General features: G+C 43.6%; 1 protein-coding gene across 2 annotated transcripts in view; it reads left to right on the top strand.

The window, feature by feature from the left end:
- The window catches only part of LOC128699843 (uncharacterized), a 31,699-nt gene extending 10,440 nt beyond the window's left edge, over nucleotides 1-21,259 (top strand). The window contains exons 2-5 of one of the 2 annotated variants that reach the window (XR_011394248.1): nucleotides 1,144-1,216; nucleotides 3,887-4,024; nucleotides 19,576-19,716; nucleotides 20,842-21,259. Coding sequence is in view for 1 of the 2 variants with exons in the window: in XM_070102377.1 (XP_069958478.1) it covers nucleotides 1,153-1,216; nucleotides 3,887-4,024; nucleotides 19,576-19,716; nucleotides 20,842-20,855 (357 nt within the window). In the remaining variant the exon portion in view is untranslated. The remainder of the gene's footprint in view (nucleotides 1-1,143; nucleotides 1,217-3,886; nucleotides 4,025-19,575; nucleotides 19,717-20,841) is intronic. The other variant, XM_070102377.1, reaches the window with a different exon arrangement.
- The last annotated feature ends 242 nt before the right edge of the window (nucleotides 21,260-21,501 follow it).

Here is a 21,501-nt window from a genome sequence, read left to right as displayed (position 1 = left end):
TTTATGGTGACCATAGTGACATTGTTGATCTCCTGTGATCCAAGGAACTGGAGCTACCCTTCCCTTTCCTTCTATCAGATCTGATCACCTCAAATTCACCAGTGTTACCCCTACAGTTTTAACGCTTTCCTCATGACTGCGAACTTTAACTTAAATGCAGAAGTTCAAACATTGGCTGATGATGTTTTATTTGTCAGGAAACAGGAACAAATGTTTCCTGAAGCGGGTCTTAGTTGTATGATGACTAGCAGCAAGAGCTTTTGGTCATCTGACCGAGGCCTTCCACTGGCTTAAAATAATTAATGACCAATAATTACATTGCTGTTAGTAATGATATATATTATGTAAATGTATGTATATCAACATTTGTATATATTCGTATATATATTTTGTGGTATATATATATTTGTTTTATTTTTTCATTTTTAAATTTTGCTGTCCCATTTAACTTGAGATTTATTTATGGGAACACGGAAAAAAATATTGGAAGAAGACAGCTGTTCTCCTGTTTCCTTTTTCAATGTACTTCGTCTGTTTTTTTAATTTATCGTGATGTTTTGAAGGGAAGGAATGAGGGGAGGGATGGGCTTTATCAGTGCAATGTTTCGCTCACCAGAAGCTTTATCAGTTGATTGTATTTAAAACTCCGGGTGCGCGAAACGTGTCCAGATTACAAAAGCGTTTTTTTTTTAATTTATGTAAGAGAGGTGTGCCTAGATCTTGGTGATAGGCTCTAGATCCAAGGAATTTGACCTGTTCTCCCCTTGGATCGATCTGATTGCCTTCCATATTCCTGAGGCCCTGAATGATCCCTAGGGGTTTATTGCTTCCCTTTGATAATTAAATATTGATTAATTTTGTGTGTAATACGGACAACTTGATGAGTAAGATGTTTTTAATGTCTAAGCAGGCCTCTTCAGTCAAATAATTTTGAGGTGATCAGTCCCTCAGCTTTGATAGGTAGCCATTCCTTCGGGTTAAGGTAGTGGACCCCCCCTCATCCCTATCAAGGCTGAGGAACTGATCGCTTCTCAAAATACCCTCACCACCTGTCTACTTTTCGACAACAGATATGCAAACGTCGCACATGTCTTAATTATGTAAAGTTTGCTTACTTGTTTAACGTGTTGAACTAAATTCCAGGTCGTGAAGATGGTGTCAAGAGTATTTCTGGTACTGGTGGTGCTTCAGGTGCTGTATATCAGCGTTCAGACTCGTAAGTTCTAGTTCTGAATTCTTATTTTTTAAACAACCGCCTGATTGAAATGGGTAATGTAGATAAATCAGAGAACCGACAGGATGATGAATTACGCTTGTGCAGCAATGTAGACAGGGGAGGTGAAGCAGTTGTAGACGGTGACACCTTGGACACTTCCACAGGTGGAAGTTGGTCTACAATATATAAGCTAATCCACACACATACTGTACTCTAGAATGATAACTGGTCACATCTTCAGGCTCAGGGACTGATTACCTTGTACTGCTGATCCTCAACCATTCTTCTCTGTATTGGACTGAGGAGCACTGGTTGGTGAAACGTTTCCACAATAAAGATAAGTGTTGCACAAGTGTCTTTCATGAAAAGGGTAAAGTTGTGGGTACTTAAAATGTGTTCCCAAAGATACGGGATCACCAGGTAACACCTATTGTTGCATCTTCATTCATTTTATTGAACTACCATTGTTTACAAACTAAAAATATTATGGTATGCAGTCGGGTTTTTTTTTTTTTTTTCCGAAATTTGCAAATATGCCCTTAGTGTCCCTTGTATTCTATAAAACTTGGCTCTGGTCTTTGAAGATGTCACTTTCCCCCCTACACAGGACAAACGTCCCCCTGGCAAGTCTTAAGTTTATTCAGGTATACACAACTAGTTACATAGATTATCATGCATAGCAGCGTATGTGTAAAAACCTAAGATAACCCAAAAAAGTCAGTGACTTATTTCTATTGGGGTTCCAGTTAGGAGTCGACATATGACTAAATATTCTTCACCTCACCGGAGGTAGGTTCCAAACCCCATTATAAATAAAGACAACACTTAGTAGGGCCCAATTTACACCAGGGCAATTGTCCAGGGGGCTCTCCAACACATTAGACATCACTTAAAAAAAATGCCATACGTATTACCTAAACAGTATATCTGAACAATGATGCATCTATGTCTTTTAATGGCTACCACTGAGCATTTTAAATATACCCAGGAAGAACTAATTTGAAAGGCATAATCTAAGTATTTGCCACTCAAACAATTTTGCTTTCGCTTCAACCTGTATTTTTTATCATTGGCATGTGTTGTAAAAGATAATTGTTAAATTGTTTAAAATAAATCTTTTGCTTAACCTAGTAGTTAGTTCATTTTCCTAATTTCAAAACAGCCTATCGGACAGATAGGCTCCCATATGTTATCTGGGCCACGATTATTTGTTTGAAGTGCAAAATGCTGCTGTTACATTTAGTAGCAGTAATACTAATTAAGGGGGGAGTACCAACAAACTGGGTTTGCCAAAGAGCCGGTGTCTCCACATGACTAAATCCGGCTCCGCCTAGTAATCTCCTCCTGTTACCCGCTTGTTCTTTACCAGGCTTCCGTCTCTGTGACATTGCTGTACTTGATACACGTAGATATGTCCTCTAAGGAGGTGCCTTGATGCCTGTGATAGGCCCTTGAACGAAGGAATTTTTCTTCTCGACTTGGATTGAACCTAATTAACTCCCAAGCCCTGTACTACGCCCCCCCCCCCAAAGTTTGTTCTTCCTACGTAATAGCTATGCCCTTTAAGTAGAGGGAGCCTAGTGGACCCTACAATGTCACAATCTCCCCGGCAGGAAATGGGGTGTTTGGCCCTCCAGGAAGTCATTTCGATGGAGCGTCAAGCGCGCATGTTTTTTCCCATATAATCATGGGGGAGCGCTTAGCCCGTAGGGATTATACAGCGCCTGTAAGGGAAGGTGGGGGAGGAAGGTGTTCAGTCTCGGTTCAGGGACCTGGAGCACAGAACCAATTCCCTAGATAGAGCCTCTCACCAGCTTCAAGGAACCTTCCTTAAGGGGTCTCGCCCCCCCTAGTCACCTGTTAACCGGTATTTCTGCACCCCTGTGTAGCTTGGGGAGTGTGGAACACATTTTAAGTGCCAACAACTTTACCCTTTTCAGTCAGGCGACGGTTTACGAGAAGAACGGTGGCAGTCAGTCCCTCAGCCTGTAGGAATCTATGACAGTCGTCGGACATTAACACTTCAATGGAATTTTTTGGCTGATTTTATGCTTTGTGATGGCATTTGTACTCACCTATTTGTGGTTGCAGGGGTCGATTCACAGCTCCTGGCCCCGCCTCTTCGCTGATTGCTATTTGTGTAATGTTTTATTTATGCTAGTAGTTCTTAAGGTTTACCTTTGATGTTCTTGTATTTATTTCCCCCCTCAAGGAAGGTTCCTTGATGTTGGTGAGAGGCTCTTGATTTAGGGAATTGGATCTGTGCTCCAGTTCCCCGAATTAAGCCTGAATGCCTTCCACATCCTCCCCTAGGCGCTGTATAATCCTCCGGGTTTAGCGCTTCCCCCTTGATTTTAATAATAATAATAATAATAATGTATTTATTTCCAGTAGTGCTGAATGATCTACCGTGACTGGAACAATACACAAATAACCCGCACTTAGGAGACAAACAACGTTTCGGTCAGACTTGGATCATTAACTAGTGACTAGTTAATGGTCCAAATCAGACCGAACAGTCACCAGGTGTTTGTCATGTGCTTGTTATTTGTATACTACCATCAACGGCTCGTATTAAAATCTCTAAGCATCCTATAAACCTGCCAAGGTTGATACCAGTGTGTTTTTGTGTTTGTGGTTTTTGTTTTATTAATGTATTTGTCTTGACAGGTAACCGACAACAGTGTTCTCAGGTTTGTACCCTCAAGTTCAAGCCTGTGTGCGACAGCACTGGCAAGGTGTATCGTAGCCAGTGTGTGCTGGACGTAGCTATATGTAATGACCCATCCATCCGGCCAGGTGTCTGTGGTTAGTAACTGCATGTTCTCGGTATTATGTTTCCATAAATACATTTAGGTAACAGGTAAATGGGGATGAGAAAAAAAAATAACATTTCTAGATATCACATAAGACAATTTCAAGGATATTATGCTTTTGCACCATGCATCTGTTTTCCTTTTGTAGAGCCTAATCATGAGTACTTTATACTCTAGTAGTACCAAGACTTTAATACAGGTATGAGGGATGGGTTTTAAACATTGAGACGAGGAGGTGGCTGGAGGCAGAGATGGGATGGGTGGTTGAGGTGGTTTGAGCAATTAGAGGATTGAGCAGAAGAGGATGGCCAAAAACATGTTATTCTGGGGTTCAATGAAAGGGGAGGGTCGTCCCTGATAGGTGTTTTGAGTGTTACGGGAATGAGCAGACTTGTATGAGTGTGTTTAAATTCAGGTAAGTGGGGAAAACTGGTTTCTATGACTGACTCGTTACTACTGTAAAGAGATATAGACGTGTGTAGTTCATTACCACTGTAACTTGTTTAGCTATCAGAACTCTGCAGTCCAGTCCCTTGACCCATTAAGTACCAATGTACTCCTTTTGACTATCACCCACAGGATGAGCTTGGGGTGCATAATGAAAATATTAAACTATGACGACGTGCTACTGGAGTGTGAGCAAGGTAACATTTATTAAGGGATTCTGGGAAACCTGTTAGCTAGACTTAAGTCCTGGAGGTGGGAAGTACAGTGCCTGCACTCTGAAGGATGGGTAGGAATGTTGCAGTATGCATGGTCATCTGAACTGCGATGTCAACATATTCTGCCAAGACTACTTTCTAGTTCTGCGTTCAGAAAGCCCACAGTTATGCGCAATATTTCGGGTTACCCTGAGTGGGTTACTCAATAAATATTAATCCATCCAACCACGGAGTATAAAACAAATTCCAACCACACAATAGAACGAAAAACTAATGTCAAAAACCTGGGAGTGATCATGTCGGAGGATCTCACCTTCAAGGACAATAACACTGTATCAGTCACATCTGCTAGAAAAATGACAGGATGGATAATGGGAACCTTCAAAACTACGGATGCCAAGCCCATGATGACACTCTTCAGGTCGCTTGTTCTATCTAGGCTGGAATATTGCTGCACATTAACAGCACCTTTCAAGGCAGGTGAAATTGCTGACCTAGAAAATGTACAGAACCTTCACGGCGCACATAACGGAGATAAAACACCTCAATTACTGGGAGCGCTTGAAGTTCCTGAACCTGTACTCCCTACAGACGGGAGAGATGCATGATTATATACACCTGGAAAATCCTAGAGGGATTAGTACCAAACTTGCACACGAAAATCACTCCCTATGAAAGCAAAAGACTCTGCAGACGATGCAACATTCACCCCAGTGAAAAGCAGGGGTGTCACTAGCACGATAAGACATAACACAGTACATTGTGAGAGGCCCAAGACTGTTTAACTGCCTCCCAGCCTATATAAGGGGGATAGGCGGATGAGGCAGATATCAGAAACGTATTTGAGGAATACGGAACTGTTCATTTGGCCCAGCATGGTAAGTGGGTGTCGGGTGCCTACACAGGTATGCCGGAGGGCACTTTTAACCTAAAAATGTCATTGCGACACCCCATACCGTCTTACGTGTACCTAAAGGAATTCAGGACACAGGTCATGGTGTCATACGTGGGGCAAAGGCGTACCTGCCGACTATGTGGGGAATATGATCACATAGCGGCGGAGTGTGGGAAGCGGCAACGAGCTCCTGGCCCAGAGGCGGAGACATCCGCTTCTACACCAGGGGAAGCAGGTGTTGATCAACGACGTGAAGGAGGGCGTGGTCGTCTATGGAGCGAGATAGTGGATGAGGCGTATAAGGCTGGGGGAGAGGGTGAGGCCCTTGACCAGTTACCTGGTCCAGACACACTTCCAGTGGATAGAGTTGAGCAAAAAGTACAGGAGGAAGTGTTGGAACTTGAGGAGGAATTAGCCGAGGTTCTGAAGTCCTTGTCACCGCCTGAGGAGGTGGCTGCTCCTGGCAGGGTAGTAGAAGATGAGGTGAAGGCTGTGGGGCATCAACAACAGAACTATTCGGACGAAGGGAGTGACAGCGTGACTGAGGTGTCACCGAGATCTTTGTCACTGTGTACAGTGGAGGTAGAGGTCCATTGTGAGGCATCCCCAGACCAAGCCATGGAGGATGCGCCTGTCACAAGAAAGAGAGCCGCTGCATCGGATTCAGATGATGTCCTAACGCCAGCGCAGAGGACTGGGAAGCAAATATGGGCAGAAGGTGAAGGTAGTGGTGGCCATGACAGGAGGCACCGAAAGAAGGGGGGGGGGGGAGAGAGGGAAGTGTGCAGGTGACAAGTGGTCCCACACGTTCTGGTGGCCATCGGAAGAGTGAAGAGAGGAGGCAGGGGTGGAAACTCTAATAGGCCTCCGGTGTATGACAGTAAACGTTAATGGTTTGTGTAATAGTGTAAAGAGAGAATGGTTTCGAGAGTTTCTGAATAAATTTAGAGTGGATGTTGTGTTCCTACAGGAGCACAATTTTAAGGAGGGTAGGGTGTTGGAGATGGAGGGGTTTCAGGTGGTAACCCTGCCATCTGCCCGTTTGAAAGGGGGGGTGGGTATCTTAATTAGGGAGGCGAGCCCGTTTGTTTTGCAGAGAAGTGAGGGGGGGGGAGGGGGAAGGGTGTTGCGCGTAGATGGTTTGTGGATGGGAAAACGTGTGGCTTTTATTAGTGTATATGCGCCTGCAGAGAATAATGTACAGGTGAAGCAGGAGTTTGTGTGCGAGGACCTTGTGTTTTTTTTCCGTGCTTTACCGGAGGTGGCAATAGTAGGAGGTGATTGGAACTGCGTCATTAGGAGGGCTGATGTGGAACCAAAAGGGGCAGGTTATGTGTCGGTGGCCCTACGAGATTTATTGAGGGATATTAGGTTAAGAGATGCATTCGAGGGGGGGGCGTGGGAGACAGAGCATACATTTGTTAGGAGAGGGTATGCAGCGAGGTTAGATAGTGTATCTTTCTCACGGGGTTGTAGTGAGAGCTTTCAAAACTGTTGAAGTTGCATGGTCAGATCATAGAGCAGTGTTGGAGGTTGGGTGGGAGGCGCTTGCAGAAATATACAGGAGTTACTGGAAATTAAATATAAGTGCATTGAGTGATGAGGAGGGGTTAGAGGGATTTTCTGTCCTATGGAACGAGCTTAGTGAGGAGGCACAGGGAGTGGAAGATGTCGTACAATGGTGGGATTGTGTTGCCAAGGAAAGGATTAGGAAATATTATGTGGGGGTGGGCAAACGTATAAATGATTTTAAATATGGGCTTTCAAATTATCTGGAGGACAGGTTAAGGGGCTGTTATGAGAAGGGGGCTGTGGGGGGCAACTATCCTATGGATGAAATTGTCGAGGTCAAGGGGAGACTGAGGGAGTTACAAAATGAGAGGTTTCAAGCGGTAAGGGTGCAGGCAGGGGTAGAGGAGGTGCTTTGGGGTGACAAACCATCGGCGTGTGTGTTGCGACGTCAAAAACAAAGACAGCAGGTTACAGCTATTCCGAGGTTAGAGGTACACGAGATGGCGGGGGGTTATAGAATGGGTCAGGAGATACTAACTACAAAAGGAATGTGTGTGTATGCGGATAAATGGTATGAAGGGTATTGGACAAGTGGGAAGGTGGGAAATGTGGATTTAGAGAAGGTGTGTGAGTATGTGACTTGTAATTTAGGGAATAGTGATAGAAAGGCTTTAGGGGGGGTAATAACAGAGGAGGAAATAGAGTTGGCTTTAAGGGGAATGAGGAAAGGCAAAGCACCGGGAATAGACGGTCTCCCGGCTGAATTTTATCTCCAACATTGGGAGGTGATAAGGGGTTTCATGGGTAGGTTATTTAATCAGATGAAGGAGAAGGGTGTGATGGGGGACAAGCAAGCAACAGCAGTCGTAGTGTTGGTCCAGAAGGGTAAGGGGCAGCACACCCTCAAGGAGTACCGTGCCATATCCCTGTTATGTGCTGATTATAAGTTGTTCGCTAAAGTCTTGGGTAATAGGTTCAAATGTGTGGTAGGGAGAGTGGTTTCGAAAACGCAGTATGGTTTGCCTGGAAGGTCGATGATTGAGGGTCATGGAATACTGCGAAGTTTTGTGGAGTCAAAAGGGGGGGGAGGGAGGGCGGCGTTGTTGGCTTTAGACTGGCAGGGGGCCTATGACAGGGTGGAACGAGGAGCATTGGGAGCTATACTTAGGAGGCAGGGTTATGGGGATGAAATAGTTAATTGGGTAACCACGTTGTACAATGGTGCCAAGATGAGGGTACAGATTAATGGATGCTTGGAGGGGATTGTAATGGGTAGGGGACTTAGGCAGGGGTGTCCCATGTCACAAATGTTGTTTGCGTGCATTCAGGACCCCTTCTATAGAATGGTTGAACGTTGTGTATGTGACACGAGTGGAGGTAGGGGGGGTGGGGTAGGGAAAGTGTGGCCGGGAATAATAGGATACGTAGACGATACAACAGTCCTGGTTCGGGAGGGGATGACGTTGGGTGTTTTGGATGCTGTTGTGCAACAGTTCGGAAATGCAACAGGGATGCAGGTAAATAGAGAGAAGTCAATGATCATGGGGTTGGGTGATTGGGTGGACGGGGGGGGGGAGATGTAACGTTGTGAGAAAACAAACGGTGTCTTTAAAAATTTGTGGTATCACCTATAAGGGTGATTTGGAAGCTGCTCGGGAGGAAAACTCGAATAGATTAATGGAAAGGATTCAGGGGCGTCTGGGTGCATTGCGACCTCATCATCTGACTCTCGTGCAACGAGTGATTGTTATAAACGTATTATTGTATAGTAAGGTTTGGCACGTAGCAGCCGTGTTCCCATTAACAGGGACGGCGATTGTGGGAATTCTGAGAAGAGTGTTTAACTTTTTGTGGGGTTCAAGGTGCGATTGGCTGAGGAGAGAGGTTGTAATGTTACCTGTGCGCCAGGGTGGGTTGGGGTTGATGGATCTGAGGAGGATTAAATGTGTGTTTCTTAAATGGGAGGTTCTGCGCGAAGGTGTGAGTGGAGGGCAGCTGGGAAAAGTACATGATAGGTTGGGTAAGTTGTATGGTGGTGTGGAGTTGAGGGAATGTGAAACTATTTTGAGGGCTTTGATGTTGGTTAGAGAACCCAGGAAAATTCGAGTAGGGGTTTTGTGTAAGCTGCTTGCAGACAGGATTGTTGTACCAGTTGAGGGATTGTTCCCCATGTACGCATGGACGAGCATTTGGTATAGGTTTAGCAGGTTGAAGTTAAAGCCTAGGGTAAGGGAGGTAATGTATCGTTTTTTGCATGGCATACTACCGTCGGGGGAGGTTTTAAGAACCAGAGGGGTAATTGTGGGCGGAAGGTGTGGAATCTGTGGGGAGGATGAGACGGCGTTCCATGCTGTATACTTTTGTGGGGAACTGGAGGGTGTTAGGTATTGGTTAAGTAGGGTAGTACAGGGGGTGGGGGGCAGAGGGGTGTCGGTTCTGCGTGCACTAAGCCTAGATGTGGGAGGGTTCGATGAGAGTGTTATACGAGCTTTGGATTATATAATAGTGGATTATATATATATATCGTGGGTGATGAGGGGGAGGGGGAATTGTGAGGTGCGGAGGCGGGTACTAGCGGTAACGGTTTATCGTACGATGTGTCGTAATAGAGAACTGTATGGGAGGAGGTGGGAGAAGGATTTTTCGGAAGGGTATAGAATGTTAACGTTAGGTTTTCTCATCAATCTACGACTTGGGCTGAGTGCGTAAGGGGGGGGGGGTTGGGGATTACATACGGGAAGGGGGTTTTCAGGGGGACACAGCGGGGTCGCCTCCTGGGGAGGGGTGTGAGTGTAGGTGTATGTGGGTATATGAAGGTGTAGATGAGTGGCATACATGTATGTAGCATGCAAGTGGGCACAGAAACCAAAGGTGATATCAACTAATTACGTAGTACCTGAATGGAGAATTCTGTGTTTGATGTGTCAGGGTCGTCATGACCTTATTCATGTATTCAGTGTGAATGGTGTCAAGATTATAGTTTTAAGACCGTGAAGAGCTTTAGGGCTTATGTAGAGTGTGCGTTTATAGCCTTTATTGGGCATAAATCATGTGCGATAATTGTATCGCAATGAGAGGTTATTAAATTATGTTTGTGTTTAGTGTTGTGGGTTTTTAGCGAGTGTACTGTCTTTATTTTAGCATTATATAATGTGCTCATCCAGTTGCTGATAGATGGAACGATAATGACTTCCATAAATTTGTAATGCCTCGTTAAAAGTTTGTAATGGGACAGTATGGTTTAGTCTCTTACTTTATATAATGTGCTCAGCCGGTGGAAGAGGCTGTATTAATATTTAGTAATATTTGTTAATATTTATTTAGTATAAGTGTGAGGCTTAGGATTTGATTTTTGATTTAGGATTTGATTTTGATTTTTTTCAATGCTTAAAAAGAGATTGTAGTGAGGCACGTATGTATGTGCTTAGGTACTTCTTATTGTATAGGGGTTAATTTTGGGAAGAGTATGTGATTGTTTTTAACTGAGATTGGGATGTAAGGTTATTACTCTGTTTATCTCCTGTGAAGGTTGTGAACCTTTGTCATATGTCCGTCATAGTATGTTAACTATACAAATCTGAAAGTTGTATATAGTTTATATTTTATATAGTTTATATAGTTATAGTTTATTTTGTTTATCATAGTATGTTATATGGAAAAGTTTGTGTGTATATGGGTAACCTCTTTTATGTCAATTATAATGTGTTGTTAATAATTGGCTAGTGTATGTTGTGTAGGATTGAGGATCCTACTGTATCCATTTTATATCTTAATTTAATATCAAGCTGTAAAGTTTTTAAATAAAATATAAAAAAAAAAAACCTACGGGCTCTATAGAGCTCCCATGAAAAAACAATATGTATTAAGAAAACAGGATAAGTCAAGCTTTCTAAAAATATTTCACCCATATCATTAAAACCACTACTAAGATGCAAGTCTGTTAGCACAAAACATAACAGTGCATGACCTTCACACGTCGATAAATACTGATGCCTTCTTACCACACGCAATACTTCGTGTATATATATATATATTTCGCATTCACACAGTGCACCCACATTGTCATTTCATTACACACATACCAATAATTTCGTTGCAGATATATAATATTCCATCACATTACGACGTCTGTCGTCCTTTGTCAATTGCATAATTAATAATTAAATTGAAGAACTTGTATCGTTCACAACACACAACCCGCTCATCACACAGTCAAAGGCACTTATGTCTCAGTACTATATTCATTCTCTTCCACACTAATCCCTTTCACACTGTCCTTATCGGGAAGCCAGCCCGCCGCGACCCCTTACATTGCACGTAAATCCCATAAATCCCTCGACCTAAAACTCCGATAGCCCTCAGTAAAAGCAGTCTCCCAACTCCCTCCATAAATTTCCCCATTACGACACTTAGTTCTGTAAAATGTCGCAGCTAACACCTTTATCCTCTCATCCACGCCCACCTCCCTCATGGCCCATGACGTATATATAAAATCCGTGACCAAATACGCCACTGCATTCTCCACCATCTTACTCACCCCACCTATATCCAAACTTAAAGCCCGCAACACCTGCAACCCTCCCCCACCCACTAACCTGAACACCTTTCCTAACCAGACCCGCACCACTTCTATACAGTCACAAAAATATACCGCATTCAAAATTGTCTCCATGCTTCCACACGCTCTACATTCCCCTCCCTCCCTTATCCTCCTATTGAATAGGACAACCCCAGACGGCAAAATCCCATGTAAAAATCTAAACATTACCTCCCGAACACCCGGTTTTACACGTAATTGTTTTAGACGCGTCCATATTTCGTTCCACGCATACATAGGGTATGCCCCCTTCAACAGCAGCCACCACTGACCTACCTTCCACTCCTTCGAGGACCCGCAATTTAACACACTACGGATCCCTCACTGTCATTAATAACCTCAACATGGCCTCGCCAACTATTAAATCCCTACCCCCCCACCACCGTTGCATATCCTTACTTACTCGCACAAGTCCACCACCCCTCCCGCCCCCTCCCTTGTATAACTTCGTTTTAGGTACACGCTCATCATCCTTTTTTCCAGAGGTAAAAGTCCCAGCCCTCCCCGACTGACCGGAAGTGTTAACACCGCTCTACTTAACCATTCGCAGCCCGATCCCCATATAAACCTAAAAACCCCATGTTGTAAACGTTTCACCTCACGTCTCATCAGCGGGTACATGACAACGACATGCCATATCTTGCTGTACAATAGCACGTTCGTCACTATTACTCTTTGATGCAGCGTTAGTTGCGCCGCCCTCAAACCACCAAGTCTTTTCAATACTCCATCCACTATTCTCACCGAATTCACCTCTTGAGCCACCCGTGTATTTCTCACATAAATTATCCCACATATCATTAGTTGATCCACCACCTTCCACCCACCCACCCCCTACCACCTCATCCCCATTTGTACTATCCCTTAGGTCTAGAAACTTAGTCTTCTCAACATTAATTTTCATACCTGAAGCCTCCCCAAACACATCCACCACCTTACCCACCCTAAGCAAATCCCCATTACCTCTCACCAAAACAGTCGTGTCATCCACATAACCTACGATACCAGCCCCCCCCTCCCCCCGGTCAGTACCCTCCCCACCTCCCGCAACACACCTCCGAATGGCCCTATAAAATGGATCCTGTATACACTCAAACAATATTTGTGATAGTGGGCAGCCTTGGCACAGTCCCCGTCGCATCTGTATTTTAACTCCTAGCCTCCCGTTAACCTGCACCCTCATCGATGCCCCCTGATACAATAATTTTGCCCAAGATATTTCTTCCCCAAAACCTTGCCAACGCATGAACCTCCATAACGCTTCCCTTTCTACACTATCATAAGCAGCCTTCCAATCTAACTCCAATACACCTCCATCACCCAACTCCCCCCGTTTCTCTATAAATTCTCGAATCATGCCATGCCCTTCATACATCGACCTTCCTGGCACCCCATATTGCCCCCTATCAATTACCTTGCCTATTACCCTCTTGATTCTGTTCCCTAATATTCTCGCAAACAACTTATAATCTCCACACATAAGCGAAAGTGCCCGATAATCCATTACCGTTGACTTCTCCCCTTTCGGTACCAACACCACAACGGCCGTCCATTGCTGCTCTCCCATTACCTCAGCCGCCTTAAGTATGTTAAACAGCCTTACTAAAAAAAACCCTCGGAACCCCCCCAATTCTTTACATAGAAATCATTTGGCAGTCCGTCTATACCTGGCGCCTTTCCCAAGCTCACTCCTGACAATGCCTGCCGAATCTCACACTCCGTAATCGGCCCACCTAATGTCACCCGATCTTGACCATCAAGCTCACATTGCACATACTCTCCCATTTCCCTCAATGCCACCTCACGGAAGCCCACGCTTTGCGTATATGACTTAAACCAAGCGTCTACATATCCACTCATACCCTCTGTCGTTACCAATGCTTGACCCACTCTATACCCTTCCATCCCTACATGTACGTTTAACCCCATCATCTCCATCGTCACTCTCCTCTTTCTCTGGCCTCTTAACACGCAAGCCGACGGCCGATCACCCCATAGCACTTGTTCCAATCCTTCCATAATTCGCACACCATCAAAACGCTCGTTTTGTAATACCTTAATACTCTCCTTTAAACCCTCAATGTCCTGCACTGGATAGCTTGCTCCTCCTCTTGCAGAAGTCACGCAGCTGCCCTTCAAGATATCTTTGAAACCCATAATTTAACCGATTATCTTCCCTCCCACGACAAATATATTATTCTGATACGATTTTTAGCCACCAAATCCCACCAATTTACCAGTTCATCATCCCCCGGCGCCTCATCCACCAACCGTTCCCACAATTGCGCAAAAGACTGACGACATTCCTAACCCTGCAAAAGCTTCACATTTAACTTCCAATAACCATGACCCCTTCTAGGCAATCCCTCCCATTCTAGGTCCACCATTACTCCTCTGATCCGAAAAAACCGCGTCCACCACACACACACTGCTCACTATTACTGTTCGGGGCACATACAATCGATCCAGTCTTCCCGCATATCCACGTCTAACAAAAGTATGTTCTACAACCTCACCCCCCTCCAACGTCCATTAACCCCACTCCATTTAATAATTCCCCCAAAATCCCCAAACAATACCCTGCCCCTCTAGGTTCCACATCCTTACGCCTTATCACACAATTCCAGTCGCCACCAATTACAGCTACACCCGGCAAAGCACACAAATAATATACTAGGACATCCTTCACAAATTTATTCTTAATGCGCACATCTCCCTCTGCCGGACCATACACACACACCAAACTCTTCTGTACCCTACCCCACCACCCATCTACACGAATCACCTTCCCCTCCCCACCCTCACAATGTCTCACTACGAACGGGCTAGTTTCCCTTACCAGGATGGCAACTCCTCCTTTCAACCTTATCGCATGCTCCACATACACATTATACCCATTCACCTTCAACTCATAACCTGGTCTGTAGTTGTGTTCCTGCACGAACACCACGTCAACACTATTACACACCAAATATTCACTAAACCATACACACACTCTCTGATCTCAATCCATTAATGTTCAGTGTCATGCACTTGAAGCTTACAGTGGTTTTCCTTCTTGACCCTGGTACTGTCTTGCCACCAGATCGTTTCGTGACACCTCGGTCCCTCTTCCCCCCCCCCCTTTAGAAACGCTCTTGACCAACTCCTGCCCCTTAGGGCCGCTGTGTCCTCTCTGCGTAACTTCCGCCCAGGACTTTTTGCCAGTGCGCTGAGCAGGCGTGTTCATGTCCTCGGAGTCAGATAGCGCAGCAGCGTGCTTCCGTGATGCTCCCTCTGCTTGCATCATGTCGTCTGATACATTGTCCCGGTGGACCTCCACCTCCACCGCTTGCATCAAAATATTCTTATCACACTGCACAGACCGCAGATCCTGTTCCACGCCCTGATCCACAACAGACCCAAGAACTAGATCTGGACTCCCAACCTTCCCAATACTCTTGTCAGCCAATAACACATTTAATGCCATGGCTAATGAGTCTTCCACATCGCTATCACTCGCAGTCGGGGTGTCCTCTTCCAACACCTGAGCTGCGTTCAATGAAGGGGTGTCCCCCCCCCTCGTCACACCTGCTGACTCCATCTCCTCCGCTCTCTCGACCTCCTCACTCCAGGACCCACCTTGTGTAGGCAGTCACATAAGGCAAATCTTGCTCCTCAGCCTTCTCTACTGCTGTATGTCGTTGCCTTTGTTCCATGTTGCCACGCCTCCTTCCACACAGAGCCGCTAGGTGATCATATGACCCACATAACCGACAGGTCCAGCGTTGCCCAGCGTATGTCACAAACACCTAGGTACGAAATTCTGGCAACACTACGTACGACGGAATAGGGTAACGTAACGTCATCTTCACAGAATACATTCCTTCGAGTTTCCCTGCGTATGGCCCAGTGGCCCACTTCCCAACAGTGGCCATATGTACTGTACCATATTTGCCCATCGCAAGACGGATGTCAGAATCATCCGCCTCGAATGGCACATTTCTAATCTTAACCCATGTGTAATGGCGAGAAACATCGTGAAGTCGCACGGTCACAGCGGAGTTAACTGTCAAAGTTTCCTCCTGGTACTTGTCTACCACCGCCTCACACACTTGCCAAATTAAACTTGACAAAGATCCTCATCATGCCATTCAGCGCTACTCCATATATCTCCTCGTCAGCAATACCATATGTATCTCGTATGATTGCAGGTAGTAGCAGGTCCATAGAAGTTCCTGTCACAGCCCCACGGATAAGCTCAACACAAACTGTGTTTATGCGTCTCCGGCTTGCCTGCGCCATGCTGTGAAAATATAACTGCCACTAATCAACGCCAGGGGCAGCAGCAGTGCACGTCCTCACTACTCGAAGGTTGAGTGACGAAATGAGGTAGCTCGCCTGAAAACAGCAGAGGGGTGCAGAGCACAACTGCACTCTACCGTGGTCAGGCAGCGAATTGAGGGGGATTACCAATAGACCCCTGACTGTTTTCAAGAAGGCACTGGACAGGCACCTAGTCAGTACCTGACCATCGGGTTGCGTGCGGCCAACAGTACATATATACATGTACATGCATGCATTAAAATATAATGTACATTTATCCATGTACATGTATGTTTTAATGCATCCATGTATATTTGAATGCATTTTAACAGGTGTGCCAAAGCAGAAGTGTCCCAGGTGTTTCCCTTCAAACTACCAATTTGACACAACTGGCAACATTTATGGGTAACCAATGTCAACTGAAAGTTAGCTATATGTAATGAATCATCAGGTGTCTGTGATTCCTAACAGAACATTCTTAGTAATACTTAAGTGTATGTAGTGACCTAGTTCTAAGTAGTAGGTTGGTAGACAGCAACCACCCAGGGAAGTACTACCGTCCAGTGGTAATAAGTTGGTAGACTGCAACCACCCAGGGAGGTACTACCATCCTGTGGTAGTAGGTTGGTAGACAGCAACCACCCAGGGAGGTACTACCACCCAGTGGTAGTAGGTTGGTAGACAGCAACCACCCAGGGAAGTACTACCGTCCAGTGGTAGTAAGTTGGTAGACTGCAACCACCCAGGGAGGTACTACCGTCCTGTGGTAGTAGGTTGGTAGACAGCAACCACCCAGGGAGGAACTACCGTCCTGCCAAGTGAGTGTAAAACGGAATCCTGTAATTGTTTTACATGATGGTAGGATTGCTGGTCTCTTTTCTGTCTCATGAACATGCAAGATTTCAGGTACATCTTGCTACTTCTTACATTTAGGTCACACTACACATACATGTACAAGCATATATATTCACACCCCTCTGGGTTTTCTGCTATTTTCTTACTAGTTCTTGTTCTTGTTTATTTTCTCTTATCTCCACGGAGAAACGAAACAGAATTCTTCCTCCGTAAGCCATGCGTGTCATAAGAGGCAACTAAAATGCCAGGAGCAAGGGGCTAGTAACCCCTTCTGTATACATTACTAAAGTTAGAAAAATTTAGTTTCCTTTGTGTTCTACCCTGCCTCGGTGGGATATGGCTGATTTGTTGAAAGAAGCAAAGAAGCAGAAACATAGTCCTGCCACTTGCCTTGGATTTCAATACACTCGTTTTACTTGTGTTCACATGGGAAATAGGTAAACAAAAAAAAAATAGCACGTTTTTGGATACTAGGGTACATGGACTAGCTGGTAATCTCATGCGCTTGTTCCAATATTGTCTCTAAATTCTAATAATTTCCTGTTAACCTTTGATCACTGATATTATAAACTTAAATAAGCCGCACATAGAGAAACATACGACGGCATTTCGAACCCACTTCGACCATGTCAAAAGTTCGGGTCTGGAAATGTCGTAAGCTTCTCTCTCCAATGTGCGGGTTGTGAATTGTTCTAATCACGGTATTATGCCTTGTTGTCTGTTATAAGCTTATTTAGGTTATGAGTAAGTTGTGGATGAATATAACTTTGGAATAGCCAGCGTGTATTATTGATTAAATAACTTGGGCGTTAAAAGGCCACAAGTACAACTAATGTGTGTCCATGTATTGATAAATATATGGACACGCAAGGTATATACAGTCTTAGTGAGGTGCAATGCTAGTGGTGGTTGTTGTAGCAGTAGTGATATAAGTTGTAGAAGAACAATCAACTTTGAAACAGACCTTCTCTAATCCAGTCTCCAATAGAAATATTTGTCTAACCAATTTTTGTTACCCAAGTCATAGCTTTTATGTTCTATTACTCATGTGTGAGTTAATTGTTCTACCATATTGTATTACTACAGCTGCTGCTGCATACTCTGTCTATATATTTTTTTTTTATATTTTATTTAAAAACTTTACAGCTTGATATTAAATTAAGATATAAAATGGATACAGTAGGATCCTCAATCCTACACAACATACACTAGCCAATTATTAACAACACATTGTAATTGACATAAAAGAGGTTTACCTGGATAAACAAAATAAACTATAACTATATAAACTATATAAAATATAAACTATATACAACTTTCAGATTTGTATAGTTAACATACTATGACGGACATATGACAAAGGTTCACAACCTTCACAGGAGATAAACAGAGTAATAACCTTACATCCCAATCTCAGTTAAAAACAATCACATACTCTTCCCAAAATTAACCCCTATACAATAAGAAGTACCTAAGCACATACATACGTGCCTCACTACAATCTCTTTTTAAGCATTGAAAAAAAATCAAAATCAAATCCTAAATCAAAAATCAAATCCTAAGCCTCACACTTATACTAAATAAATATTAACAAATATTACTAAATATTAATACAGCCTCTTCCACCGGCTGAGCACATTATATAAAGTAAGAGACTAAACCATACTGTCCCATTACAAACTTTTAACGAGGCATTACAAATTTATGGAAGTCATTATCGTTCCATCTAGCAGCAACTGGATGAGCACATTATATAATGTTAAAATAAAGACAGTACACTCGCTAAAAACCCACAACACTAAACACAAACATAATTTAATAACCTCTCATTGCGATACAATTATCGCACATGATTTATGCCCAATAAAGGCTATAAACGCGCACTCTACATAAGCCCTAAAGCTCTTCACGGTCTTAAAACTATAATCTTGACACCATTCACACTTAATACATGAAGGTCATGACGACCCTGACACATCAAACACAGAATTCTCCATTCAGGTACTACGTAATTACTTGATATCACCTTTGGTTTCTGTGCCCACTTGCATGCTACATACATGTATGCCATTCATCTACACCTTCATATACCCACATACACCTACACTCACACCCCTCCCCAGGAGGCGACCCCGCTGTGTCCCCCTGAAAACCCCCTTCCCGTATGGAATACCCAACCCCCCCCCCTTACTCACTCAGCCCAAGTCGTAGATTGATGAGAAAACCTAACGTTAACATTCTATACCCTTCCGAAAAATCCTTCTCCCACCTCCTCCCATACAGTTCTCTATTACGACACATCGTACGATAAACCGTTACCGCTAGTACCCGCCTCCGCACCTCACAATTCACTCTGTCTATATATACCCTGTGTCCATGTACTGTTTGTAACGGTTTGACAAAGCTCATGGAGAGCGAAACGTTGCCACGATAAAATGCCACATTAGGTGTACTTGTGGCCTTTTACATATTGTCGGTAATTCTACCTAAATATATACAACTCCAGCATTACCATGACAACCTCACAATGTTACCATCACATTTATCTCATAATGTACAGGTTGAGAGACGTGCAGCAAACTAACTCATGCTAGGCAGGTTCAACTCATTCCCAAATACACCCACTCGTGTTCTTCATAAGCCTACTAGCTTCATCTTATTCTGTACTATCCTTTCTAAATGCCCAAACTGCCTCTTTAATAATTGCATTTTCACAGGTGTGACACAGCCGGAGTGTCCCCGGTTTTGTCCTGAGGTCTACCAACCTGTTTGTGACAGCACTGGCACGGTTTACTCTAACCAGTGTTTCTTGAATATAGCGATATGTAACGACCCATCAATCAAGCCAGGTGCCTGTGGTAAGTTAAACCCACATTCTTCATAAATATATTTTAGATACAAATAGAAAACCTATAAGGTTGAAAATATTTAGGAACCTTTCTAAACACACTCCCGTGGGTACTGGTGTAAATTCTTGGGTAGGGTTTGATAAGGGCCTGCCTTGTATGGGCCAGTAGGCCTCCTGCAGTGTTATTTCATTCGTATGTTCTTAGGAGATAGGTGTCTTGCCACTGAATCAAACATTATTTCCCCATATTTTCCAGGTGCTGTAATAATGTTTGTAAAATTACGGGACAATGATCCCTTTACCCAAAACTTCTAATGTGTACTAGTGTTTGCTTAGTGTCTTTCTAAACTGGTTATATACCCTCTGATGGACTCTTGATTCAGGGAATTGGAGCAAACCTCTCCCCCTCCATTCTTTAAATCTACCGATTACCCTCCGTCCCCAAACACCTTATTGCCCCGATGGGTTTAGATTCTTCATGGATGTAATAATTTGGCTGAGTACAGTAACAGATCCATACACAAAAATTTTGTGTACGTATTTGGAAGATTTACTCTGCATATCAACATGCACTAAGTTAGGTTAGGTAAAGTAGAAAGGTGATGGACTGAAAACATCGACTCCTGGCTGAGGGACTGATTACCTCAAACTCCTCCTCCTTACACCTTTCTGCTTTGTATTGGACTGAGGAAGCCACTGTGTGGTGAAACGTTTCCTCAATAAAGATTCCCATATCTTGCATAAGTGTCTCAATCTTTAACTTGTTGGTTTTTAAACTATTTATCACCTAGGTTAGGTAAAGTTTGTCTGGAAACAGGACCAGTGTTTCCTCACGCGGGTCTTAGTCATATGATGATCCACAGCTGGAGCTTTTGGTCATCTGACAGAGGCCTTCTGCTGGCCTACCGGCCCACCCTTTTAAAAAAATGTGGGTTTGATTATATCGAGGATATGTTCAAATAACTTGTATTGTCTCTTATGATTCAGTCATTTAAAATATGATTAAGCCCATCTGGCCTCCCACCCATCTTTTCAAAAAGATAATACTGGGCAATAATTTTGTCTGCATGAGGGATTATCTGCCTTTTTTTTTCACACAGATGGTAAATAAAAATATTGAAATGTCTTGTTTCAGGGAGCTCTTTCTAGTAAAGTGTCCTGCCAGCACCAACCCTTCTCACTGAAGCTCTTCCGATGTAAGACACATTTATGTATCTACTGAATATTTCACGAACAAGATACAGGCATAGGTATAGGTAAACTTATAGCAGTATAAGCATGACAGATCTATAAGTAGTATTTCATCACCCCACGATATACAGCACTCAACATGGTTCAGCTTCGCCACACTGTGTTGCACGTCCTCTTTCCTTTAATCAGTCACGTTCAGACACTTCTGATTGTTTAAACCTGTTACATAGGGTAAACCCCCGTATAGCAGAATACTAAGAATCTGATGGAAAAGAAAATGTATTCCTTGCAATTGGCTGCATGTAAACATGTCTGTATCTACGAACCTCACCATCACTACCAGAATAAAAATTAGCACCCTATTCGATTCGTTTTCTTTATACATTGATAATACAAAATTGATTTTATATACTTTTTCGTGTTGGAAGTATAATAGAGGACATATCTTTACTTTTAACTAATGTAAGTTTCAAGGCATTTTTTTTTAATAGATTTAATAGTGATTCATGATTTAAGGAGTCTTGAGTTATTTGTCACTTGCTTAGAACAATTATGATTACCTCACTGTGGCGAGTCCCTGTAGGGAAAGTGTAATAGAGTACCC

Source organism: Cherax quadricarinatus, chromosome 81, assembly GCF_038502225.1.
Source record: "Cherax quadricarinatus isolate ZL_2023a chromosome 81, ASM3850222v1, whole genome shotgun sequence".
Lineage (NCBI taxonomy): Eukaryota > Metazoa > Arthropoda > Malacostraca > Decapoda > Parastacidae > Cherax > Cherax quadricarinatus.
Note: the sequence above shows the minus strand (reverse complement) of the source record. Positions and strands in the feature narration are given on the sequence as shown.